Source organism: Saccopteryx leptura, chromosome 3 (genome assembly GCF_036850995.1).
Source record: "Saccopteryx leptura isolate mSacLep1 chromosome 3, mSacLep1_pri_phased_curated, whole genome shotgun sequence".
NCBI classification, from domain to species: domain Eukaryota; kingdom Metazoa; phylum Chordata; class Mammalia; order Chiroptera; family Emballonuridae; genus Saccopteryx; species Saccopteryx leptura.
Genome location: NC_089505.1, coordinates 34491435 through 34518869, shown reverse-complemented (window position 1 = coordinate 34518869; position 27435 = coordinate 34491435). Strand labels below are relative to the sequence as shown.

At 36.1% G+C, this 27435-nt stretch overlaps 1 protein-coding gene across 4 annotated transcripts in view; it reads left to right on the top strand.

Moving 5' to 3' along the window:
• The window catches only part of LAMA2 (laminin subunit alpha 2), a 627903-nt gene that overhangs the window by 300517 nt on the left and 299951 nt on the right, over positions 1–27435 (top strand). For all 4 annotated transcript variants that reach the window (XM_066373271.1, XM_066373270.1, XM_066373269.1 and 1 more), the window contains exons 11-12: positions 1343–1483; positions 4441–4614. In XM_066373271.1, the coding sequence (XP_066229368.1) occupies positions 1343–1483; positions 4441–4614 (315 nt within the window). The remainder of the gene's footprint in view (positions 1–1342; positions 1484–4440; positions 4615–27435) is intronic.

Sequence of the window (27435 nt, the reverse complement as noted above, 5' to 3'; positions counted from 1 at the left end):
TATGTATCTCTTTTTTTAATGCTATTCTAGCCCATTTTATTTTTTCTCATATGCTATCAAATTTTTATCATCCCTACCTTCTGCCCAAACCTGGTTTGTTATAAAATATTTTAATTAACATCTGTGAGCATAACATTTTACTCTGCATGAGAAACACAATCACTAAGAGATTCATTTAAACTTAATGAAGTTTTATTAAATTGGTGTTAAGTGTTCTATCAGAAACCCTATTATTCCTTGGTCTTCTAAAGATAAGTAAGATAGGGTTTCTACCTTGGAATAGATTATGGTTTATAACTGAGAAGAACAATCTTAGCAGGGGTAGCTATGCTTTTTCTGTAGTTGTAACAGGGAAAAATATAAAGGGATATAAAACAGTTGAGAGAGAAGCTAGTTCTCTAAGGAAAAGGAAAGTTTCAGAATTGAGGTGATAAGAGAATTCAAGGAAGAGGAAAAATGTGGAGCAAATGTGTGGGTAGGGAGTATTAAGAATCTGTTTACTGGAGAGCAAGGAGACTTCATTTAGAAGTTATTAGTCATGTTTAACCATTCTTTAAATTGAAAGATGATACCTCTCCTAGGTTTTCATCATAGACTTTCTCTGGGTTGAGTCAACATTATAGGCCCATCTATAAAATACTTTTTCAGTATACTCACACTAGGATTAATGAAACCAATCTGGTGAGTAGGCACCAAGTGAGAATTACTCCGTTCATCGCTGTGGGATTAACTGGCTATTCCATTGTATTAAAGGAAACACTGTAAAAATTAGGCAGGGAAAACTTCCCTCCTTTTCTCCTTAGTCTCACTAAGAAATACTGTGACTGTTTGCTCCAGTTTCTTTACCTATCGGGTTCTTATGTTTCCTCTAATGTATTCCTTTTAGTGTATAATGTGAAAAGTATTTTGCCATCTGCACAACATCAATGTTCTATTATACATCCATGTTATTAGATTAATGTCTTTCATTTTATCATATGTCTTCTGTTCTAAGACAAAGTAGTTCAATGATGGACACAGTGAACCAAACTGACATTAGTCAGTTTAACTTGTTGCTGTATTTATCATAACATACACTCCACACTCTTGACATATAGTTAGATCAAAACTGTAACTTTGATTAGGGTAGATGAGTGTCCAATAATCCTTCCCATCAGTGCAATTAGAAACAATATAGCTTACTAAGGAACTTTAGAGCAGATTCTTAAAAACATCATTATACTGTAAATGTGTTTGAGAGGTAAAATAAAAAAATATATTGTACATTTCTTTTAAACAGAAATAGAGACAATACTTAATTTTGAAAAGCATCTCTGTTGCTAACACACCTTTCTATTTATAGGAAAATGTTGAAGGAGGAGACTGCAGCCGCTGCAAATCCGGCTTCTTCAATTTGCAAGAGGATAATCCTAAAGGATGTGATGAGTGTTTCTGTTCAGGGGTATCCAATAGATGTCAGAGTTCCTACTGGACCTATGGAAATGTAAGCAGTGGCCTTATAATTCTGTACACTGTTCTGCAGGGCTTCTTGCTATTGCTGTTCTTTTTTAAGAAATTAATTTTTTTCTTGCAGTGAACTTCTGCATAAAATTATTATGCAGAAGTAATGGAGTTTTATTTCTCATGCTATTTGTGTATTTTGATCACAACCTTTAAGGCTTTATTCACAATAAGGTGTAGACAGGAATTTCTCAGAATAAGTGAACAGGAGCCTTTTCTTTTTTTTTTAATTTATTCATTTTTAGAGAGGAGAGAGAGAGAGGGAGAGAGAGAAACAGAGAGAGAGAAGGGGGGAGGAGCTGGAAGCATCAACTCCCATATGTGCCTTGACCAGGCAAGCCCAGGGTTTTGAACCGGCAACCTCAGCATTTCCAGGTCGACGCTTTATCCACTGCGCCACCACAGGTCAGGCCAACAAGCCTTTTCAATGACCATATTTAACATGTGAAACAGTAATGACATTAATGTTGTTCTAGCTCCAAGGAAAGGGGAAACAATAGAGAAAGCATCAGATTGTGATATGAAGAATTATATTATTCATTCATCAATATTTTTGATATTCAAGTTAAGTAAAATTGCTTTATTATTTCTCTACATAATACAAATTATGCACCAACCTTTAGTTACTCTTTAATGTTGCGTGGATTCTTCCATTGTTAAAGGAGGTCACTGAATTTAAACAATACTTCATTCTCAGTCAATTTAAGAAATTCCAAATTATTGCCTATTTAGTAGTCACTGTCATTTTCTTACTCTAACATAAACATACACGTTTATCTTCCTTCCTCCAATGCCCACCACACTCCCCATTGCCTTTTCAACTCTGTACAGTGATTTGTCTCCTTATAGAACAGGTCTGAAAGGAATTTTTGGATCTTTAAGGATTACAAATAGCCTGGGTAGCTGCTCTTAAGAGTTACAGAATAGCAAGAATCAGGCTAGAAAAAGAGAATCCAAGAGGGGGAATGAGAAACTATGCCATAAAGGGTTGAACATGCTAAGAAGTTGGATTTTTATACTTAGTCATAAAGGATTTTAGCAGAAGGGTGATCACAGTTGTGCTTTACAATCAAACATCACTATTTCAATAAACAATCTTCCTTTCAACTTTAATTAGCTAACTCATCCTTAATACAACTATTGTATATTTTTCTCTGCCTGTATTGCGTTTATGTCAAGTCTGAAATATTATGAGTAGTTTATGATTGTTTTCTTATGTCTAAAATTGAACCCATTCATACTTTATCAAATATATTGCTTTTGGAGCAGAATACATAGAACTGATAGTAAATGGGAATCTAGTCTAACTTCTTCCTCTTATTTATAGTGCCCCCTCTTCTAGAGAGCCCTATTAATATATCAAGGCTTTATGGTTAGCGTAGGAGCAAAGGAGGCATTCAGCGTTGGTCTTCAGAAAACAGGGTCATTGATACTTGCATTTCAGTAAGTCGTCTGGAAAGACCTTCCTCTGAGTCTCATTTGGGCTGTCTTAGAATGCCTGGAACATGGCATTCTAGAGTGTTCCAGGCATGTTCCAGGAACATGTTCCAGGCATTCTAAGAAAGGGAGGAAAAGAAAGTAATATATATCTTATTGTCTAGCCAGCCAGCAAGTCTTTACCTGGTCTCTCTCTCTCTCTTTTGACCAGGATACTCCAAGCAATTTTACAGCTTTGGGAGCTACAGAGTCGAATGACTTCCACATAAAGAAATTTTAGAATATATATTTTATTCAAATATAATCACCATTCATTCTGCTCCTTATCACCCGCAATACCGAGCAGCTCACACAGGTCTAGTGGGCCCCTGAGACCTTTAACCTGTGTCCAGGGTTTTGTCCTGACCTGACAGTTTAATTTAGAATTATAGCTTAGCTATGTGCCTACTCCAGGCTGAAGTGTAAAGATGGAAAAGAAATCATCATGGCTTCCCTAAGTCTTCTTTAAGGCTTATTCCTTTTCTGAGCGAAGGACCTAAGCCATGGCTCCCCATAGCCCTTCCGACACCATGGGAAGGAGTAGGTTCAGTGTTGTGAGCTGTAGCCATAGCAACCGGCCAGCCGGTGGATTAAAATGTTTTTAAGCCTCAAGGTTGAAATATAAATAAGTGGGAAGAGAGAAAATACCGAATAAAAAGCCATTTTTTAGGCACTTGAATATTTTATTTCTTTCCTTCCTTTGCTTTACAAATACATAGGTAACAAACACCTTTTGAAATATTTTTTCCATAAATAATAGAAAATTACTAGTGGATTGAAAAATACAAAATTCAAATTCTATCTATTTATTAATTAATATAACATTATAACTATTGTATAATTTTGAGCAATCTTTTTTTAAGAAAGAGGTATTTGGAATCATGATTTTTACAAAGAGCATTGGATTGGTAAAAACAGGTTATTATATAGTAAGTACCATTCACACTCTAGAACAGTGGTCCCCAACCTTCTTTGGGCCACGGACCGGTTTAATGTCAGAAAATATTTTCACGGACTGGCCTTTAGAGTAGGATGGATAAATGTATCACGTGACCAAGACAAGCGTCAAGAGTGAGTCTTAGATGGATGTAACAGAGGGAATCTGGTCATTTTTAAAAAATAAAACATCGTTCAGACTTAAATATAAATAAAATGGAAATAATGTAAGTTATTTATTCTTTCTCTGCTGACCAGTACCAAATGGCCCACAGATTGGTACTGGTCTGCAGCCGGGGGGTTGGAGACCACTGCTCTAGAAGCATCAAGAAAAAAATTGGAACCTATCATAGGTACATCTAATAAATTTAGTGAAATTCACAAATCCTATACTTTTATAAACTTGTATCATTTCTGTTTTTTTAATTTCCAAATAAAGGGACACTATAGGAATTCAAAAGAGAAAATAATTGGATGGATTTTTTTCTCTTAGAAATGATGGTTTTTTTGTTTTGTTTCGTTTTTAAGATACAAGACATGAGTGGCTGGTATCTGACTGACATCTCCGGCCACATTCGAGTGGCCCCCCAGCAGGACGACGTGGAGCCCCCTCAGCAGGTCAGCATCAGCAACGTGGAGGCCCGCCAGGCCCTCCGGCAGGACTACTTCTGGAGCGCGCCTGCCCCGTATCTGGGCAACAAGGTAAGTCCCTGTGCTGCGTGCTCCTTGCTGCTTTGCTGTAATAGATCAATAAAAGAACGGTTCAATTCAGTATTTATTTAAAGGAGGATAAGAATATCAAATATCCTTTAGATTGCCAGAACCAACTAAATCAGATTGAATTTGGCATTTTCCCCACATCCCATGGGCCATGGTATCTTTAGTTCACAACTTTACATAGTTGAGACTCTGTGTACATTTTGGAAGCAACAAATAAATTAATGAGGGTTCTAGACAATTTTTTTTTTTTTTTGTATTTTTCTGAAGCTAGAAACGGGGAGAGACAGTCAGACAGACTTCCGCATGCACCCGACCGGGATCCACCGGGCACGCCCACCAGGGGCTACACTCTGCCCACCAGGGGGCAATACTCTGCCCACCAGGGGGCGATGCTCTGCCCCTCCGGGGCTTCGCTCTGCGGCCACCAGAGCCACTCTAGCGCCTGGGGCAGAGGCCAAGGAGCCATCCCCAGCGCCCGGGCCATCTTTGCTCCAATGGAGCCTCAGCTGCGGGAGGGGAAGGGAGAGACAGAGAGGAAGGAGGAGGGGGTGGAGAAGCAAATGGGCGCTTCTCCTATGTGCCCTGGCCGGGAATCGAACCCGGGCCCCCCGCACGCCAGGCCGACGCTCTACCGCTGAGCCAACCAGCCAGGGCTTCTAGACAATTTTTGCAAAGTGTTATGGGTATTTAAAGAAACTGTCGGGCTTGCTTGAAATAGCTGTTTTTCTAGAGTTGTCTATGGTGGAAGAGATACTGAAGTTTTTCTCATCTATTTCTTTATCATGTCAGAACTGATATTCAAAAGAGTTACTTGTTCTATCTTATATGAATGTTAATTAGAAATGAAATTTATTACATAACTGATTAAATGCTTGCCATGAAGCTTATGTAAACAACATATTCCTTGGAGCTCAGAAAGAGAACTACCCTAAAAGCATCGCCAGATTGGAAGCATATGTTTGTTTTAAAGCCCACTTACACATCAATAAAAACACGCACAGAGAAAAACGCCTCAGAAGTGCAGGCATTATTTTGTTTTTTTCCAGTTGTGAATTAACTCTATCTAAACAGATGCCTTGGCTTTTAGAATTTTATTTTGCATAATAATTTGTTGGAAACAAAATTTGGTATAGTAATTCTAAATGTGAATACAGCTTGTTCTATGAAAGTTAATACCTTGTCAGCTGATAGTTTAATTAACCTAATCACACACAGAAAAATCTGTTAATAAATTGATGTTATTGAAGAAATCGTCACTGGTTAAACAAGTGAAATATATTTATTGTTAGTGGTTCTCTTGTCATGACATCTGAGTACTGAGATAGAGAAACTTAAGTAGTTCATGAGTCACCTTGTGAGTTGGAATTGGTGGTTTTAGCAGATTGAAGAAATTTCAACTTATGGCTTATTTTTACCAGGCTTCAAAATGCTATTGTAAAAAATGTGTATGTGAGTAAAACGCATTTTCAATGAATATGTATTTCAAAATAGACAGTATATGTTGCATAAAACTCTACAGCTGCAATAAAAATCTAATTAAATGTTTATTTGCATGGCTCATTACAATTAGAAGTCATTCTATTCTATTCAATTTAGGAACCCCAATAAGAATAAAATAGCACATGAGAGTTGAATGTCTACAGCTTAAATTTTCCAAAAAAATACACTATCAAGTTTTGTTTGTTAGTTGTTGTTTTTCCTGCCCTGAGGAGTTGAGAAATAAGCCTTGGGTCAAAATTGGATGAGTTTCAGAGGTCTTATTTTTCTTACTATAGTGAAATTTATTGAAGGATGGGTTATAATAGAATATTCTTTAGCATATTTTTGATAATTTCTCCTTTGGTCATATGTTTTTCTTTCTGTTGGCTGAAAATCAAACTGACAGAAGGAAAGCAAGCAAATGGGATACTAAATAGCATCTGAGCAAAGAATTTGGACATCCTGTTTGTAGTTGTTGTTTCCCAAAGATAACTTTCCTTATCCTGGCTGAACTATTTCTTATAACCAGTCACAAAGAAGCACTTCATATCCCCCCACAGATCATTTCCACATCAAAAAGCTGTGCTTGCCCATGCTTTGGTTTCCATCAGTGTACAAAATAATGGCAACAGGGTGTGCAAACTGAATATGGAAGACGTTTTTAAATGTAATGCCGAAGCCCTTGGTAGTTTACTGTCAGAGAGCTCTGTATGAATGAAACAATTTACCTTAATAACTGAACCATATAAATTTTTGATACTACCAACAATACTGCAAGCTCTCACAAATTACCACAGTACATCTTAACTGCCATGTCACATCACGTAAATTATAGTCATGATGACATGCTTAGCTTGGTTGATTTAATATCTTGCTAAGGAAATGGAAAATTGTAGGGACTTGTTTGTAAATTCAATAAGGCCACTTTTTAAATAGTTGAGGCTACATTATTTACCAGTAATAGCTGTTCAAATCAGAGCCATTGCCAGAATTCGACAGAAATAGCATATCAAGAAACTAGTGCATCTGCTTAGATACTGAATTTCATTTATGTCCCTGACCAGGAAGCTGTAGGTACCTAATTCCCCTTCCATTATTTTAGAGTTAATTTCTAAGTCACAAAAGTATCTAGGAGATGCTATTAGCATTTTCTTAATATTTATATAACGAATTTTCAAGACAGTCAACTGGTTATAAGCTATTACAACAGAAAGGGGATGTGCTGGGCATGTTGTAATGAAGATGCCACATGCCATTTGACCTTTTCACAGCTCTCTAACCTCAAATAAGAAAACCTTTCTGACACTGGACATTCTTTGCTAGCATGAAGGTTCATCTGTTTGTAATGAATTCAAGAACAGCAGGCAGGTTTTTTGGTCCTAATATTTTTATTGACTGTGGTTCCTCTTTTGAGTAATGAGAAATATGTAAGTGAATATAAGTTTGCATATGTATAGTAGATGAGGACTAGAAAAACTAAACAGTTTTATACTATGCATTTAAAAACTGTACATGATCTTGACTATGAGTTAATTCCTCAATGGCATCTTGAAAAAAATTTTTTTTTCTCATGTGTGCATGAATATTTAGCCCCATTGGCACAATCAAGTGTTAACTTTCTCCCCCATGCTAGATAGTCAAAGCTTATGAAGTTAGGTACCCACAGGGCTATCCTAGACAGCATTACATTTTTTAAATGCTTGGCAAGTGTTAATGCATGTTTTTAGAGTGTTTTGCTTAAGCATGGAACTACTCAGGAACTCAAAAGGCTGGAGGCAGAGTCCTGCTGGTTGGCTACAGGCTTCAGCTATTTAGAAACAGTTTGAGCATTTCAGAGTTGGAATAATTTACTGCTTGGTAAACTAAGTGCTATTGGAACATTGAAATAATCATTTACTTAAGGTTACCCTAGTGGTCTGAAATAGTGTAACTTCCAAAAGCAATTCTCATCACATCTATAAAGTTCCCAGAGAATCTGGCTTGGTCTGTCTACTGTTCCTACATTACCATTAAGATTTGAAATTCTGCCTCTGAGCATTATTGAATTAATCTCATGTGATTTGTTCATTACAGAGAAATGCTTATTTACTACAACATTCTGTTGTCTTTTTCTGTTTCTAGTCTAAAGAAGCTTTTCTATTGTTTCATGTAGTTGCCAAGTGTACCTATAGCCTAGTTTAAAATGCATATCATGAGCCTGCTGACAAAATAGCATCTGGCTTCGGAAAGTAATCTTTGGTATTTCTTTGTTGTGCTTGCTTGACTTTCACTTCTACCTCTCAGATCCCAAATTAAAGCTGTGAATTTGAAGAAGACTGATGTTTTGAAATTTATAAGACAGGGTAGTTCTTGTCACATAAAAGGAGCTTAAAAATACCTTCTGATTAATGCTACTTACTTATCAAAAACAAAAAATAGTTTTAATAAGGCTGTTCAGAAATGACTCTTGAGTTGGGATTTATGTGGAAGTTGGAAGATGATTTCAGTCTTGGTTTAAAAAAATTAAAAACTAATAAGTGTGACCCACTCTCTTTTTAGCAGCAGAATTTGTATTTGTAACTTCTTTGCTACACATTCCTCAAAAGTATTTTCAAATAAAGGTTAAACCTTCTCTGTCATCCTTAACTTTCTGCAATATAGATCCTGGGTTAATTAATAAGATACTATGTATATGGAGAATGGCATGGCCATAAAAATAAATAGAGTAAATTGTGAATGAATTTTTATTCCATCAATCACATCTCATCAATGATGATTTGGTAATAGAGTAATACCAAGAAAAAAATCTGTTGCCTAGAATAAACCAAATGAATTTTAGGGGTCAATGAGAAAAAATATATTTATTCAAAACAAAAAAAATAGCTCATTTATTAACCATAGTAATAATGTCTAGTATGCAAAGTTAACCCACCTTTGACAACTCAGGGTCACACACAAAAATCTCCCAATCTTACTTATCCTTTTATTATTATTATTATTATTATTATTATTATCATTAGCAAGAGAGCTAGACAGAGAGAGAGACAGACAGACAGATAGACAGGAAGAGAGAGAGATGAGAAGCATCAACTTGTAGTTGTAGCATTTTAGTTGTTTATTGATTGCTTCTCATCTGTACCTTGATTGGAGGGCCTCAGCTTTGCCAGTGACCCCTTGCTAAGCCAGCAACCTGAGGCTCAAGCCAGCGACCTTGGGCTTCAAGTCAACAACCTTTAAGCTCAAGTCAGTGACCATTGGATCATGTCTATGATCCCACATGCAAGCTAGCAGACCCCCGCTCAAGCTGGTGAGCATGCACTCAAACCAGATGAGCCCCTGCTTAAGCTGGCTTCCTTAGGGTTTCGAACCTGGGTCCTCAGTATTCCATGTCAACATTCTACCCACTGCACCACCACTGGTCAGGCTTACTTATCATTGTAATAATATTATCTTGATACCTTTCCTAATAAAATTTATAAAGCACTAATTTTATTATCTTAAAATATTAAGAGAAAGAACATTTTAATACTTGCATGCATTATTCTGTTTACAGTGCTTTATAATGAAGTATAGTATAGGTACGAAGTCAATTTTTACAACTAATCAACTGAACAAGTACTTAATAGGGGAACATTTAGTTTAACAACAATTTGGTAGAAAAAAATAAGAAGTTTACTTAACAGCACTTTTGATCTGTGTTTACTTTGTGACATGGTTGCCAACAAAACTCACATAACCTGGGACTATACTGGTAAGAATTTGCTGATCTAGTCAAGGAAGATAATGGTTATACAGATTCTGTACAACACAAGTCACTTAAAATATTCAACTACCTATACTAACTCACGAAAATAAATGTAAACATTCTAAACAAAGCATGAACAATCTGAATCTATGAGTATAAAAATGGTAAAACTAAGTTGGCCAAGTTTCTTTTATCATAGGACTTCAAGATTGGTTTATATCAGAAAATCAGTTTAACTGTCTACATTGACTAATTAAAGGAAAGAGAAAAACAATAACTCAATAAATACAGAAAAAGATACAAGTAAACATACATAAGGATTCATGATGTTTTAAAATTTTTTCAAATTATGATTGGAAGGCACTGGTTTAACTGATGAAGAGTATCCATTCAAAAACAAAGAGCAAATGTCTTATTTAATACAAAAATTTTAAAGAATTCTTTAAGATCAAAAACATGAAACAGTTTTTGCCATAATCACTTTCATTTAACATTGAACTAGAAGATTTGGACAATGCAGGAAGATAAGTAAAAAATGTAACAACCAAAACTGCAGTTTTTAAATAATATTATTATGAGTTTTGTAAATTCAAAAGATAAATTATTAATAAATGAATCAAAAGAGAACTATATACAAAATTAACATATAAAAGTCAATTTTGGTTTTTTACAACATAAAATTATTTTTAAAAACTTAAAAAATAATTCCTTTATAATAGCAATAAATACTGAAAGTATCAAGGATTAAGTATATATGGAAAAACAAAGGGCCAAGAATAATCAAAGGAATTTCTAAAAGAAGTTGGATATGAGGTATTAATCAAACCCTAATATAAAGATTTAGGACTTATTTTAAAAATAGTAATGATTAAGGAAGATCACTGTTCATGTGAAAATAGATTAAAGATCAATGAAACTGAAAAATAGTCCAATAATATCCCAAACATATATGAATTTTAATAAGATAAATATTGTAAATCATTGATAAAAAGATAGACTATATAACAAATGGTTCTGTTACTACTAGTCATCCAAAAAAAATAATAATACTCTCTGCATCTATACCTTACATTATACCTAAAAATAAATTCTAGTTGAAACAAAGACTATATTTTCAAAAAACATGCTAACAGAGCTTTTCAAAAGCAATACATTAGAACTTTTGCTTCTATGAGTAGATAATGAAATTAAATTTACCTACCTGCTTTAAACATCAAGTAAACTTGAGAAAAAAATGTGAAATAACAGTTTTTAGATGCTGGACAAGAGATCGTGTAGGGCCATGATTCCTGAGAAAGAAAAACAAATGAGGTGAGGCTACAAGTCTCCCAAATTATTGCCTGGCTACAGTTTCCAAGGTGAAGTGCATTGTGGGAAAAACCAGCAGCATGGTCTGTAAAACAGAGATTGGGGCTCAGGGAAGCTAAAGAAGCTAGAATTTGTGGAAAGTAATATTAGAGAATAAGGAGCTGGAGGGAGGGAGAGGTATCTAGGTATTTATAAAGGTTGGAAAGGAAACCTCCAGGCTGGCTGACTATTGAGTTGGATGAGAGAAAGCTACCTAAGTCTGGTAAAAGAACTATCAAAAAGTAGTAAGAGAAACTGTTGTATTTCTAGAGTAAATCAGAGCTGGTAATATTTCATTTTTTCATTATCTTTATAATGGAAAGTATATCAGGCAAAGTATTAAGAGTGTTGTCTTGGTAGAGGGGATAAATTAGCCCCAGACTACAGGCTGTTTCAGATTCACTCCAACAACTCTTAAAAGCAAGCCTTAGAAGAGACCTACTTATTTCAAGTAAATGAACTACAGGCCAGAACAAGGTCATTACTACTTAATTAATTACAGCAATACCTAGCACTCAAATATGTAAAATTCATCACGTTGGTCATCAAATCAAACATTACCAAGTATATAAACAAGCAGGGGCCTAAGTACCATAACCAGGAGAAAAATCATACAATTAAAACAGAAAAGAATACCATGCCAAGGTATATCAGAATCAAATTATTTAAAAGAAAGAAGGAATGGAAAGAATAAGGAAGGAAGGAAGGAAGGAAGGAAGGAAGGAAGGAAGGAAGGAAGGAAGGAAGGAAGGAAAAAGGAAAGGAAAGGAAAGGGGAAAGAGGAAAGGAAAGGAAAGGAAAGGAAAGGAAAGGAAAGGAAAGGAAAGGAAAGGAAAGGAAAGGAAAGGAAAGGAAAGGAAAGGAAAGGAAAGGAAAGGAAAGGAAAAAGAGGGAGGGAGGGAAGGAGGAAGGGAGGGAGGGAGGGAAAAATAAGGGAGGGAGGGAAGGAGGTAGAAAGGGAGAGAGGGATGGAGAGAGGGAGGAAGGGGTAGAGATAAAAAGAAAATCTTAAAAGTGGCCAGAGGAAAAAAGAGACAACACATGTACAGAATATCAAAGAAGATTCTTGTCAAACATGATATAAACCAGACTACAGTACAGATACTTTAAAGTATTGGAAGAAAAGAAATCAACAACAAACTAACAAAACTATTAGTCCAGAATTCTTTACCAGGACAAAATATCTTTAAAATATGAAGGCAAAGCAAAGAGTTTTGTTTGCTTATTTTTTAAATAATTTTTTTTTAGAGAAACACTGAAAAGTACTTTTTTGTCATTAATACATCTACACTAGAAGAACTGTAGAAAGTTCTTTTGGTAAAGGGATTATGATACCAGATATAAATTTGTTTCTAAAAAAAAGAAATTAAGAGTATTTAAAAAGCTAATAATAATGCCCTCTCCACTGATGCCAGCTAACATAAGACATCAAACTAGTCATCTCTCTAGGCCTAGGGCTAAACACAGTAGTTACTGGATAAATAACAAAACATACAAACTTAAAATAGAATGTCAGGTACTTTTGTATCAAATCAACTTTGCAATTGTGAAAAGAACACTGTGCCATAACAAGAGCATAAAGCCTTCCTGGCCCTGGCTTGTTGTCTCAGTGATAGAGTGTTGGCTTGGTGTGTGCATGTCCTGGTTCAATTCCAATCAGGGTATATAGAAGCAACCATTTGCTTCTCCATCCCTCCCCTCCCCCTTCTCTCTCTCTCTCTCTCTCTCTATCTCTATCTCTATCTCTATCTCTATCTCTTCACCTCCTGTAGCCATGGCTCAATTGGTTCTAGTGCATCAGCCCCCGGGTTCTGAGGATAGCCCTGTGGAGCCTCTGCCTGAGACGCTAAAAATATCAATAGCTCTGTTGCGAGAATTGTCCTGGACAGTGAGGGATGGGGGTTGCCCAGAGGATTCTGGTCAGGGTGCTTGCAGGAGTCTGTCTCTCCTCCTCTTACTTGGAAAAGAAAAAAAAAAAAAAAAGAATTCAACCAGTACCAATTTGAAAAAGTTTCAAACAAAGCTTAATGTAAAACTTTACTTTTTTTTCTACATCCTTTTTTTTTTAACACTTTACAGCCATGTTCCAGTTTCAGAGAACCATAAAGAACAAATGCATTGCCAGTTGTCATGCAGTAGTTCTAGTACTAGCACTAAGGGGGATGAACCCCTAATATTCTCGCCTCTGTCCCTTGCAATAGAACAGAATCACCAGTTATTCAATGGGGCAGTATTATGCCATTTCTGAACCTATCATTGCCAGAACATTCTTTATGTGCTGTTTTTTTGTTCGTTTTTTAATGGTTAATAGTGGGAAAAGAACAAGATGGTAAGGAACAATGGGATACAAATAAGCATAGGGAGCTCTGACCTGAAGACACAGGGAGGACAGCCATCTATAAGACAAGGAGAGAAGCCTAGAACAAACCCTTCCCTCACAATCTGTTGACACCTTGATCATGGACTAGCAAACTAATACATTATTTGCTTTCTTTCTTCAGTAGAATTGATTGAAAACTATTATTTATGCAAGGGGAGGCCCTGGTTAGTTCTTCTTGGTGTTTTGGTCTTTATGATGCCTTTTACAGATTTGATTCAAATGCTGGGTTGCTACTTTATTAGTTTTGTGATTTTAGACACATTCCGTGATTTAGTTGACTCTTTCATTATCTGCAAAATGAGAATTTCAAAATTCCCTCAGACTGTTCAGAATTCTGATAAATTTCCTTAGCACACAGAAGCTATTCAATAAATGTCGATTGCTTTGTGAATTTCTATAGTTGTGTGCTGCAGTAAAAAAATAAAATAAAATAAGACTATAGGTAGTCTTATGTCAATAAGAGACATTTGTCAAAGAACACTTTGTCCCCTGTCTATTTTTTGCTATCTGACAGAGCATCTGGACATTCACAGAGAACTAATTTTAGCAAGTAAGTAGATTATATGGCTTAAATAGCAGCTATGTAGCTATGTGAAAAATTAAATCAATTAGCTAGATTTTTGAGAGACCCTCAGAGTGTTTTGTACTTTATCTTTAAGCTTCCAAAGTGAAGCTAACAAGCCTCACTTCATGTCTTTCCAAGCAAATGATGTGATAAGTATCCCACTATTCCTGCCTCACTGAAGACCTAGTGTTGAAAGGAATTTGCAATTTCTGCCCCTCCTGACTGATTAGAGAAGTCAATTTCATAAAAATAAAAACATAATCAACACCCTGAAGCTATAATGTAACAAGATAACAAGGAGGTCAGGAAGGTGGAGGTATCGTCCTAAGAAGTAAGCATTTGGAAACACATACTGTTAGGAAGAATGCCAGTTGGACATAACAATAGCCATCTACAAGCCAAAGTGAGACCTAAAGGAAATCCTTTTCTCACAGCCCTCAGAAGGAACCAAGACTGCCTACACTTTAATTGCAGATTTATAATCTCTGGAACTGTGAAGCTATGACTTTCTGTTGCTTATGACGCTCAGTTTGTGATACTTTGTTTTGGTAGCCCTAGAATACTACCATAAATAATGAGATGTTGTTGTTTTACTTTATAGCAAACAAAAGGCCAATCTCTCTAGTATCTAAGGAGGTTATTGAAATTGATGAAAGAAAGGCCAACTGTCCAACAGTAGAATGGGCAACAGACATGAATGGTTTCCAGAAAAGAAACAACAAGTGGCTGTTCAGTATATGCAAGGATGTTCAACCTTACTCTTAATATGATTACAACAATGAGAAAGTATTTGTAATCTCTCTTAGGAAAGGCAATAAATAGATAGCACACTGAGACTTTAAAAAGACAAATATCCTTACATTTTAGTAGTGGAGATTTACATTGATGCAATTCAAGAAAACTAATTTAGAAATCTTCATCAAAGTTACAAATGCACATATGCTTACATATTTTTCTTCTGGTTACTTATCCTACTGGTATATATAAATATGTAAAATGCAAATTTATTAATTCTTAAATGTTTGTGATAGCTGCAAAAACGTCTATCATTGAGAGGCTAATTAAATGAGTTTGGGGCACATACATGTACCCTAATGCTATAAAACTACAAATAAATAAGGAACATTCTGTACATATTAATATGAAATGATACAAGGGTTGTGGTAAGAATTAAACCTAAAAACAAGAACAGTGCATATATGGCCAACATTTGTGTAAAAAATAATAAATAAAAATAATATGTATTTATAGTTATAAGTTTATTTAGCTATTTAGAGTAAGAGCTAACATTTGAATTGAGGTGAATTTATCTCAGAGACTACTGTTCCTCTCAAGAAGAGTATAGTTAAAGTTGTAAAATTAGACATTTTAACTAGAACAACCTTTATCTTTGTTTTAATCTATTACAAACTATTATTATTCTATTCTAGACTTTATAGTAAAAAAGATTGCTTTGATATGATTACTTAACTAGTAGTTAAATGCCTCAATTCTATAAGCTGAAAATTTGTTCGTATGCTTAATTTATCACAAAGATTTCATAGTACTCCTAGTTTCAGGAAATTCTGTTACTGTCAACAGGTCTTGTTGGGGAAGCATAAAGCTTAAATTTTTTATTCCTGAGGTCTTCTCATCACTTCCAACAGTAGTACTGGAGTCAAAGCAAATGCTCTCTCACATTATTTTTTCTAAAGCTCTCCCTCTATTACCTGGGTCTAAAAATCTACATTTGCCACATGGAGAAAGGAGCTATGTGATAAGACCCCAATTGGAAATGTGATGAATTATTAAATAGGTAATTTGTTGGGTGATTGAAAATTACCTGCAAAAGAGTGCTTATCTCCTTGAGGCACGTCAAAAGCTAACGGAATTGAGCCAATTAGACTAACTGTCTATTCAATGAGTTGTGACCTCTCGATGGTAATAGCTTATTATGATGATAAATGAACCCATCTCTCCAACTGAAGCCTGAGTACACACTTCAGCAGTTTCCTTGAATCATGAGGCCATTACCTCTCCACTCCAGATCGACAGCAGTGACAGCCATGAGAGCAGAGAGCATGCACGAGTAGACACAGATGATTGTTTTATTCAGATGAATATATTTACAACTATTTTCCAAGAAATGAGACCTCCTCTTGCATTTGGGCTCACACCCAAAAAAATTCACCATGTGACGTGTCCTTTATTAAGAACTCTTTCCTGGCTACTTTATTCTGAGTTAACTAGGTTTTGGTTTTATTGTTTTGTTTTGTTTAGTTTTGTTTGCTGTTTTCAGTGTTTGAATTCTTCATTTTTGTTGATCTCTTGAATGAGTAAAATTTAAGAGTAAAAATACTTTCTTACATTGAATTTGTAATATATAGACAAGTGTGTTTTTTCAGTTAATTAATTTAATCCTATTAAATTTCACAGCTTTGAGGGAGCCACTCAGAGACTCCTTTTTATTTGTGGAGAACTTTTGTAAAGATCATTGGTTTGAGAATCACACAAGTGTAAATACTTTAACTTTTTTTTTCTTTTTTGGGGGAGAAAGAGACAAAGACAGAGAGAGGGACAGATAGGGACAGACAGGCAGGAAGGGAGAGAGATGAGAAGCATCATTCTTTATTGCGGCTTCTTAGTCTTAGTTGTTCGTTGATTGCTTTCTCATATGTGGCTTGAGCAGGGGGCTACAGCAGAGTGAGTGACCTGTTGCTCAAGCCAGTGACTTTGGGCTTCAAGACAGCAACCTTGGGCTTAAGCCAGTGACCATGGGGTCATGTCTATGATCCCATGTTCAAGCCAGCCACTCCTCACTCAAGCTGGTGAGCGCCTGCTCAAGCCAGATGAGCCCACGCTCAAGCTGGCAACCTTGGGGTTTCAAACCTGGGTCCTCCAGATCCTAGTCCGACACTCTATCCAGTGTGCCACTGCCTGGTCAGGCTACTTTAGTTTTTTATTTTTTATTTTAAGGAAATGTCAGAAAATCTTTATCTAAGTAGTTACTAAAGTTTGACATAATTCCTCTATTCTACTATAGTGATATTTTTGATTTGAGGAGAATTAGAGGAGAGTTACTTATTGTATATATAATAAAATAAATCTTCTAATTCCTCATAAGTATTAGACAGGTGCTGACTGCCAAATATATTCTTGAAATAACCTGTTGACCAAACAAAACTAAGTTTATGAAGTTGCTTCAGTAAGCAGAACACCAGCCACCTTGACAATGTCTTCATAGTGTCTCTGAAGGTAAAGATCAGGGAATGCTACTCATGGATTTTAGGGGAAAGCTTGGGTGATTTTAAGGCAGATTTTGTATTGCAAGTAATTGGACAGAATTTATGAGTACCATAGCTTTGGATATGTCCCAAGAATAAGGCCAAAGTCTTGGATCAAGTTTTAAAGAGCAAGCAGTTAGTCTCATATAACCTTGTTTACATGAGTCAGAGTCCCAGAATCAGGTTTTCCTTGACTGTGTTTGTAAAATTGTTAAGAGTAGAGGTTGAAAACTATGCTTGCTTCCAGCATTATTTAACACAGAAATGGGGAATTGGATTGACTTTAGTTCTTACAAACAATAGCTGTGTGATTATAGTACAGTAACCTTTTTCTGTGCAACTGTGTCCTCACATGTAAAGTGGGGATAATACCCACTTCACAGAGTTATATTGAGGATTAAATGAATTTTACAAATATACAGCACTCAAGACAGTGCCTAATAAACAGTGAGCACTTGACATTAGTTATTATTACTAACTCCAACTGGCCCTAATTTAAAGTCAGACATAATCCCATTGAAATTTTAGGAAGGTTCCCCAAATACACAAACACAGAAATAAGTAAATAAAAGAAAAAGAGAAAGAAAGAAGAGAAAAAAGAATAAATAGAACAGCAAAGAGAGAAAAGGATGGGAAGGATTTGCCCATACCTGTATATGGGCAAGTCAAGTTTTCACAAGACTGTGGTTTAGAAAGTAACTATTGATAGACCCTCTCTCTTTTAGTTCAAATCTATCAAGACATGGTCTGGTCATCGAATAAATGCGTTTTTCTCATTTTCAGCTAGGGCTGGGTTTGAAATAATCAGCCTCTGTGTTCTGAAAGTAACTTATTTATAATGAAATAGAACTGGAAATAATCTACAAGCAAAAAGCTTTGCAGGCCATTAAAGGTCCTCAAGGCCATTTACTGCTGTAAACCCATTTTTACTCATCATCACAGTGAAAAAAGAAAATGTGAATAGCGCATATTTTTCTTATATTAAGTAGTTTTAAATTAAGATGTGAAGAGTTTGTATAATGGCCAAAATGCTTTATTTTGCTTGTTTTTAAACTCAAGTGTAGCAATAAAATTTGATTATATTATAACTTAATTTTAATTTTGCTCTTGGTTAGAAACTCTTTTGAAACTACACAGGAGACAGTAGAACAATTTAATGTATCTCATTTTCTAGCCATTATTTAGATGATGATGGGTAGAAGTAGTGTTTGGAAAAGAGAATTTTCTGTTGTGCCAAACACATGAACTCTGTACCTGGTGAAAGATACATAGGATGCGGAAAATGTGAACTAGGCTGGGAATGAACCCCGTGACAGCTTGATCCCATAAGACTCAGTAGGCGATGTTCCTGACTCCTGTAGTACATACAGTATTGTTACTTAAAGGAGACAAGTCATGTTAAGGAATTCAGCAGGGCCGTTAAGTTAACCCCATCTTTAAAAATCTAGTTATAGTTAAAACAGTCTCATTGAGAGACATCTGGGATCTTTAATAAAAACAGAGATTACTGTCCCCCGTCCTCAATTCACTTAGTCAAAGATCTGTAAAAAATGCATAAAATCTACATTTTTAACAACTCCCTCATGTGATTATTTACCCATAAGAATTTGAGGGCCACTTTTTTTTTACTACTTTTGAAATTACTGATGATTAATTATGTGTAAGATGATTCCGAAAACTTAAATTTTCCAAAGCTTAATTTAAAAAGTAAAAAATTAAACAGCGCAGCTTAGTCTGAATTCAAAACTTGACTTTTTTTTGTGACACACAGAGAGAGAGAGAGATATGAAGAGAAGGACAGATAGGGACAGACAGACAGGAGAGAGATAAGAAGCATCAATTCTCCACTGTGGCTTAGTTGTTCATTGATTGCTTTCTCATATGTGCCATGACCAAGGGGCTCCTTCAGAGCTATTGACCCCTTGCTCAAGCCAGTGAGCTTGGGCTCAAGCCAGCGACCTTGGGCTTCAAGCCAATCACCTGTGGGCTCAAGCCAGTGACCATGGAGTCATGTCTATGATCCCACGCTCAAGCCAGTGACCTCGCACTCAAGCTGGTGAGCCCCCGCTCAAGCCAGTTGAGGCTGTGCTCAAACCAGCAGCCTAGGGGTTTCAAACGTGGGTCCTCCATATCCCAGTCCGATGCACTATCCACTGTGCCACCACCTGGTCAGGTAAAACATTGACTTTCTTACCCAATAGTTTCACCTGTATAAGGCAACCTTATCATAACCCTTTTTTAGCCACCACAAAATACACAAATCCAAACCTATTTATAAATCTTATTAGAAATAGAAACAAACAAATAATATACATTCACACAGGAAGAAAATGAATCTTAGAAAGTAGCATTTTTGAAATAGGAAGTCTAAAATGCACTGTCGTTAATATCTGGAATGAAGAGTCTTGGCAGGACCATAATAACATTATATGGGGGTTAGGACCTCCTTCACTGTGCCTCAGTTTTCCACTGAGGAAGTGGGAGAAGGGGGTAATAATTTTAGCAACAAAATCCTTAATTGGAACATGCCTAACGAAGAAAAATGGTTCAAGTGGGTGAGAGAGGTGGTGTGGTTACAGTGGGAGGCAGGACCGACACTGATCTAGTGACTGGAGGGCTGGTTCTTGTTATCCTGGGTGACAGAGCTAGGGGCTCGTGTAGGCATTTTATCCCTATGGCCTCATCTGTGGTTTTCTCAAAAGAAATCTAGGCTCTAAAATTTAGAGTAATCTCGTATGAAAACAGACCAGATGGATTAGAAGGTCTGAAAATTGCAATTTGATGATTCTAACACTAAATAGAATCACAATCAGCTGACTGCTAACAATGAAAGAAAAATTTTACAAAATATGCTAAATGACTACTTGACACTTGAGAAAAAAATATTTCTCAGCTATTGTTCACAATCAAGGTGTTGATACATAAGCCCAGCCATAGAAAATGAGGGATATGTCAGAGCAAAGCAACTAAAATTATTGAAGACATTGAACAGTTGGTGTTAGTTTACATTATTTCTTGCCTAGATTTCAGAAAAAGCCATCTTACTTTATTTTTTTTCTTCTACTTCCCTGGTCCAGTATTGTTTTATCCACACACCTGATGGATAAACTTAAATTTTATTTTTTTCATCCTTGGTTTAAAATTCCATTGTCTTAAGGACACAGTGAAATCTCTGAGACCATTCTAGAGTTGTAGCTTCTTTCTGGACTTGTAGCTCAGGAAGGAACCCTGTGGACCAGCTATTAAAATGTCTGTAAGTATCCCATGCTCTCTCTCATACTTTCCTATCTCACAGTTTCCTTTGGTCTGAGAACACTTCTACCTATTTATTGAGTGTCTAACTTCTATTTGTTCTTCAAAGTGCTGTGTAAGGGTTGACTTGAAACTTTCCTGACTATCCCGTATCCTAGGAAAGGCTGAGTCAGGCCTTCCAAGTGCTTTTCCCTATGATATCCCACCACACAGCCTATAGAAATGTTTCTCCCTGGTCTGTGATTTCTTGAATGCAACGAGATTTTGTTCACCTTTGTAACTTAGGACCTAGCAGATTGTTCTGGGCAGCACAGGGGCTTAATCATTTCTTTTTGGGTGAATAAATGGATGCTCTATGTGAATAATAATTACTTCTGTTTCCATAGAAGATGAACAAGACACAATATAAGTAAAATTCTCCTAAACAAAAATTAAAAAAAAAACGAACCCTTAGAGAAATTACTTGCTTGGAATTTCTTCAGAAGTGACTGTTTATACTTTTGAAATACTTGAAAAAATAATTCTGGGATCGTTTAAGGCCACATCTATTCAGAGCAAGGCAGACAACCTTAACCGTCTGCCAAATTCTTTTCCGGTCTTCAACATTTATGAGCCCAAACAGCATTGTTTGGGTAAAAGTCTTGTTCTTTGTGAATTGGAAGAAGTTAAGATGTTTTGGATACTTAGATAGAAAAAAAGAATTTCAGAGCTGAGAAGAACTTGAGCAGTATTTTATTAAATGGTTTTCCCACTGTGTTCTGTGTGGTCTTCCTGTGCTAGGATAGAAAGGAGAATGAGCTGATAGGGAGGACTTTTCTTTCTTAAACCAAAATGTCTTTATCTGTTTTGCATGTTCAGAGTACTTGGATGGAAAATAGAAATAGACCGTGAAAGGTTAAGTCACATGAACGAAGATACACAGCTTTCCTAGAGACTAGGATAACATTAGATTTATGACACCCTCATTTCTGCTGCAGATCTCTTTACACTTTTCTATGCAAAACAAAAATGAGTAGGCTATTTACTTTATGGTCATGGTAAGTTAAATTGTGATGGTTGTTCTCAAATATCAATTTAGAGTTCAGGCCATCAAGTTAAGGAAGTTTGTCAACTAAGTTTAATTTGTTTTCACAGGAAGCACCTGCATTTCAAGATAATAAAATAAACAGATACAATAATATTTAGTCAGCTGTGGCTTTTAATTTAAATGTTTGACCTAGTGCTATTTAGTCTGCTGGATTGCAAAATATTCTCTGTGAAAGAAGTGTATGCATTTTAAAGCATCTCTGATGTTTATTTTGATGTCCTGGGTCTGGCTGTCGTTCTGTCACTCCGCATCCCCTGAGCAGTCACGACAATTTTAAATTGTTTAGAAGTGACAACGGTGGAATAGACCATTTTCTTCTTTACTGTCTCCATAGTTTGGCCTTTTCCAGAATGCCATGTACTTGGAATCGTACAGTATATAGCCTTTCAGATTGTTTTTCTTTTCACTTAGTTATATGCATTTAAGATTTCTCTATGTCTTTTCATGGCTTGACACCTCATTTCTATTCAGCATTGAGTAATAGTCCATTTTCTGGATGACTACAGCTTATTTCTCCATTCACTTACTAAATGACATCTTGGTTTCTTCCAAGTTTTGTCAATAATTAATAAAACTGCTATCAACATCCATGCACAAGTTTGTATGTGGACATAGATTTTTTTGTGGACTTAAGTTTGTAACTTCTTTAGGTCGTATGGAAAGAGAATGTTTAACTTGGTAAGAAATAGCCGAAGTGTCCTTCCAACCTAGGAATGTGCAATTTTGCATTCCCATTAACAATGAGACCGAGTTTGCTTTGTCCACATCTTTGTCAATGTTTTGGACTTTAGGCGTTCTAATATGTATATAGTGGTATCTCATTAATCTAAAATGTGATTCCCTAATAATGTATGCTCTTGGGAATTTTTCATTTGCTTGCTCGCTATCTGTGTGCAATCATTGATAAGGAGTTCATTCAGAGTTTTGCTTATTTTCTTATCTGGGTTATTGATTTTCTTATTTCTGACAACTGATTTCTTTATATATTTGGTGTACAAGTTCTCTATCAAGTACATCTTTACAAACATTTTCTCCAAAATTGTGGCTTGGCTTCTCATTCCTCTGACAGTATCCTTTGTGGAGCATATTATTTTTAATTTTAATAAAGTTCAACTTGTCAATTTTTCTTTCATAGATTATGCCTTTGGTATTGTATCTAAAAATTATTTCTAAACCTAATGCCCTCTAGATTTTTATCCTATTCTATCCTCAAGGACTTTTATAGTTTTGTGTTTTATGGGATACATTTTGAGTTAATTCTAGTGAAAGGTGTGAAAGGTCAATGTCTAGATTAAATTTTTTTTATGCCTGTAGATATCTAATACCAGAAGACTGTTATTTTTTCCATTGAATTGCCTTTGCACTTTGTAAAAAATCAGATCATTGTATTTCTGTGGGTCAACTCCTGGGCCCTCATATTCTGTTTCATTGATTGTATATTCTTTCAACAGCACCACACTGCCTTGATTACTGTAGCTTTATAAAAAGTTGGGTAATGCCATCATTTTGACTTTGTTCTCCTTCAACATTGTGCTGGCTATTCCGGCTCTCTGCCTCTCTATATAAACTTTAGAATCAGTATCTGATTGGGATTGCCTTAAATCTATAGATCAAATTGAGAATAACTGATGCCTTACCTGTGGTGGCACCGTGGATAAAGCATCAATTTGTAACCCTGAGGTTGCAGGTTTGAAACCCTGGGCTTGCCTGGTCAAGGCACATATGGGAGTTGATGCTTCCTGCTCCTCCTCCAACCCTTCTTTCTTGTCCCCACCCCCTAAAGTGAATTAAAAAAAAAGAGAGAATAACTGACATCATAAAAATATTGAATATTCCTATGTAATCATTTAATATCTAATATCTTTCCTTTGGTTCTTTGATTTCTTTCATTAAATAGTATAGTTTTCTTCAGTTAGGTCTTGACTTTTTTTTTTTTTTTTTTTTTTGTATTTTTCTGAAGCTAGAAACCGGGAGAGACAGTCAGACAGACTCCCGCATGCGCCCGACCGGGATCCACCTGGCACGCCCACCAGGGGGCGACACTCTGCCCACCAGGGGGCGATGCTCTGCCCCTCCGGAGCGTCGCTCTGTCGCGACCAGAGCCACTCTAGCGCCTGGGGCAGAGGCCAAGGAGCCATCCCCAGCGCTCGGGCCATCTTTGCTCCAATGGAGCCTTGGCTGCAGGAGGGGAAGAGAGAGACAGAGAGGAAGGAGAGGGGGAGGGGTGGAGAAGCAAATGGGCGCTTCTCCTGTGTGCCCTGGCTGGGAATCAAACCTGGGACTTCTACACGCCAGGCCGACGCTCTACCACTGAGCCAACCAGCCAGGGCTTGACATATTTTGTTGGCTCAGTTCCTAAGCCAATCGATTTTGGGATGCTAATGTAAATTAAATTATGTCTTTAATTTTAAATTTAATATTGCTTATATACAGTAAAATAAGTTTCTTATCATTTTCTTTTTTAGATATAATCAAATGACTTAGAAAATGACTATGTTGCTTTAGCTACAATGAATTTAGCTTTCTTGCAAATTCTCAGCTTCCTTCTAAAATCATAACCCTCCTTCAAGGATATGGGTAAAATGTTGCCTACAAAATTTATCTAAAGCTTATCATCTAAAGACTGAATAGGACCCTATGAGATTATTGAAATCAGAGGTGTTTTATTCCAAATGAATTCCTAAAGGGTTAGGTATGATATGTTAGCTGCAAATATAAACCAACATTAAAACTTCTGATTTAGACTACTCCTTCAGATCTGGAAGGCTTTCTTTCTGTTTTTCTTCTTTCCCTTCCTTCTTCCCTCCCCCTTTTCCTCCCTCCTCCCTCCCTTCCTTCCTTCCTTCCTTCCTTCTTCCTTTTTTTCTATTTTCCACAGTAAAAAGCAACTAGAGATACTGCTTTGCAAATCCATGTCACAATCATGCATTTTTTGGAGAATGCTAGGATGCCCAGCCCATATGTATTTCTAAAAATGTGTGTTATAATATCAAAAATGTGAGATCATATAGACCTGATTAGGTTTTTAAACCTATATAACATTTACAAGCGGTGAGATATTAGAGAAATTCTTTCACCTCATATGTTTAGTCACTTTAGCTCTAAGTCTAGAAACTGTAAATGCTACTTTATAGAAATATCATGATTAGTTTACTTTTTTTTTTTCTTGTATTTTTCTGAAGCTGGAAACAGGGAGAGACAGACAGACTTCCGCATGCGCCCGACCGGGATCCACCCGGCACGCCCACCAGGGGCGACGCTCTGCCCACCAGGGGGCGATGCTCTGCCCCTCCGGGGCGTCGCTCTGCCACGACCAGAGCCACTCTAGCGCCTGGGGCAGAGGCCAAGGAGCCATCCCCAGTGCCCGGACCATCTTTGCTCCAATGGAGCCTTGGCTGCAGGAGGGGAAGAGAGAGACAGAGAGGAAGGAGGGCGTGGGGGGTGGAGAAGCAAATGGGCGCTTCTCCTATATGCCCTGGCTGGGAATCGAACCCGGGTCCCCCGCACACCAGGCCGATGATTAGTTTACTTAATAATACAGAAAACATCTAGTTTCTATACTGGATAATTATTTACACACTTTTTATATTTCTAAGAAAATTAACTTGATTCAAAATTATATGATAGATTCTAGTTATTAACTGATTACAGGAGAAGTTTTATCCTTTTTTTTCAATGTGGCTTTTTAAAAACTACCTTTAAAAGAATTAGAAGTGGTGACTACAAACAAATTTCTGCCAACTACTTCATTATGAACCAGGACAATAATGGTTGATTATACCCTACTGTGCAGAGCAGAAATGAGCTCAATATATAATAGAAATCAGAAATCAAATTTTGTTTTACAAATGATATATAATCACAATGCTACTTGGAAGTAGAGTCCCTGATTATACCATTACAGTCACGGGTCACTTCCTATCACAGCATAAACACCATTGCAGAGATGGAAACTTTATTATTTATATTATATGAAAACTATTCTCCTTTGTTTTCATGTCAGTTGAGGAGAAAATGATATTCTTGAGGGCATAGCATGCCTTTCATACATGACGGCTGCCTGGGGCGTATTCTGGCACATTGTATAAATAGTGAGTAATCCCTGTAATTAAAATGATGTCTCTTGGAATGAGGATGGAGACACATGGTTATCTGAATAGCTTTGAGCTAGTTTTGCACTAAGTAGATTATTACTAGAATATGTAATGAATAATGCTATGTTACAAGTGAGTATTAATTAATGGTTGAAATACAAAAGGTGTTTTCTTGGGATTATGTAGTGTTCTACATTACAACCAGAGGTATTTATCAGGATAAATGCTAGATAGTGTCGAATCATGGAAGTATATATGAAGTTCACTTTTATTCTTAATGAAAATTATTTTATTTTGTTAGTACAGTTAATATTATATTAATAAATAATAAAAGAACACTAATGTATAATTCTTCATTTTTTATTTGTGATGCATGTTTTTTGTTGCACAATTATAAATTACTTTAATGTTATTGAGAATACTTTGAAGAAGATGTAATTATCAGAAACAAATGATATACCTAAACATATATTAAGACCCCTGGTTTGTTTGTTTGTAGCTAGACTGACAGACAGGGACAGGCAAAAATGAAGGGAGAGAGATGAGAAGCATCAATTCTTTGTTGCAGCACCTTTGTTGTTCATTGATTGCTTTCCCATATGTGCCTTGACTGAGGGTCTGCAGCAGAGTGAGTTACCCCTTGCGCAAGCCAGTGACTTTGGGCTTCAAGGTAGTGGCAACCTTTGGTCTCAAGTCAGCGACCATTGGGTCATATCCATGATCCCATGCTCAAGTCAATGACCCTGCGCTCAGGCTGGTGAGCCCATGCTCAAGCTAGCGACCTTGGGGTTTTCAATCCTGTGTCCTCAGCATCCCAGGCCAAAGCTTTATTCACTGCATCACCACCTGGTCAGGCAACGCCTTTGTTGTAAAATTAGATTTTGAAGCGGGAAAGTATCAATATAATTATGTTTCTAAAATACAGGTAACTACAGAGAAAGTGATTTGAATACAAAATATGTATTTTCCATAGGAAATATAGTTAATACTAGCATCATAACTTTGTATGATGACAGATGATTACTACTAGATTTATCAGAGTGATCATTTCTTAAGGTATATAAATGTTGAAATAACTATGTTGTATACCTGAAACTCATATAATATTGTATATCAATTGTACTTTAATAAAAATGGATATATATTTTTAGAATATTAGACCCATAAATTACCTCTTTTATTATACATGTTCCAACATCTAGTTTCTATATTCAGTTCATGTCATTGAAGATTATAATTATGTATGATAAATTTGCAAATGCACATGATTACCAAATCATATGGTCAATCCTAAAAATCTTTTTGGCAACTATCTATATTCTCTTTGAGGTTGAATTCAGTCTTTCATTTAAATTAGAGAATGAGTGTCCATGAACTACCTTTAGTAAGACCACCATAGTAATATGGAGAGCTATACATTACTTTACTCCAAGAACTTTTCCCTTATAAATGTTCCCACAGTGCTTTTCATGAAGATCATCTGTCACCAAGTTGTAAGTAAATTCAAACCCTTTCCTTTTTAAAATCCTGGGTGTTTTTTTCTGTGAAACAAGGTTTTTAAAAGATCTGGCTGAGACCCTTTTGAACATTTTTCATAGAGAAAAATAAAGAC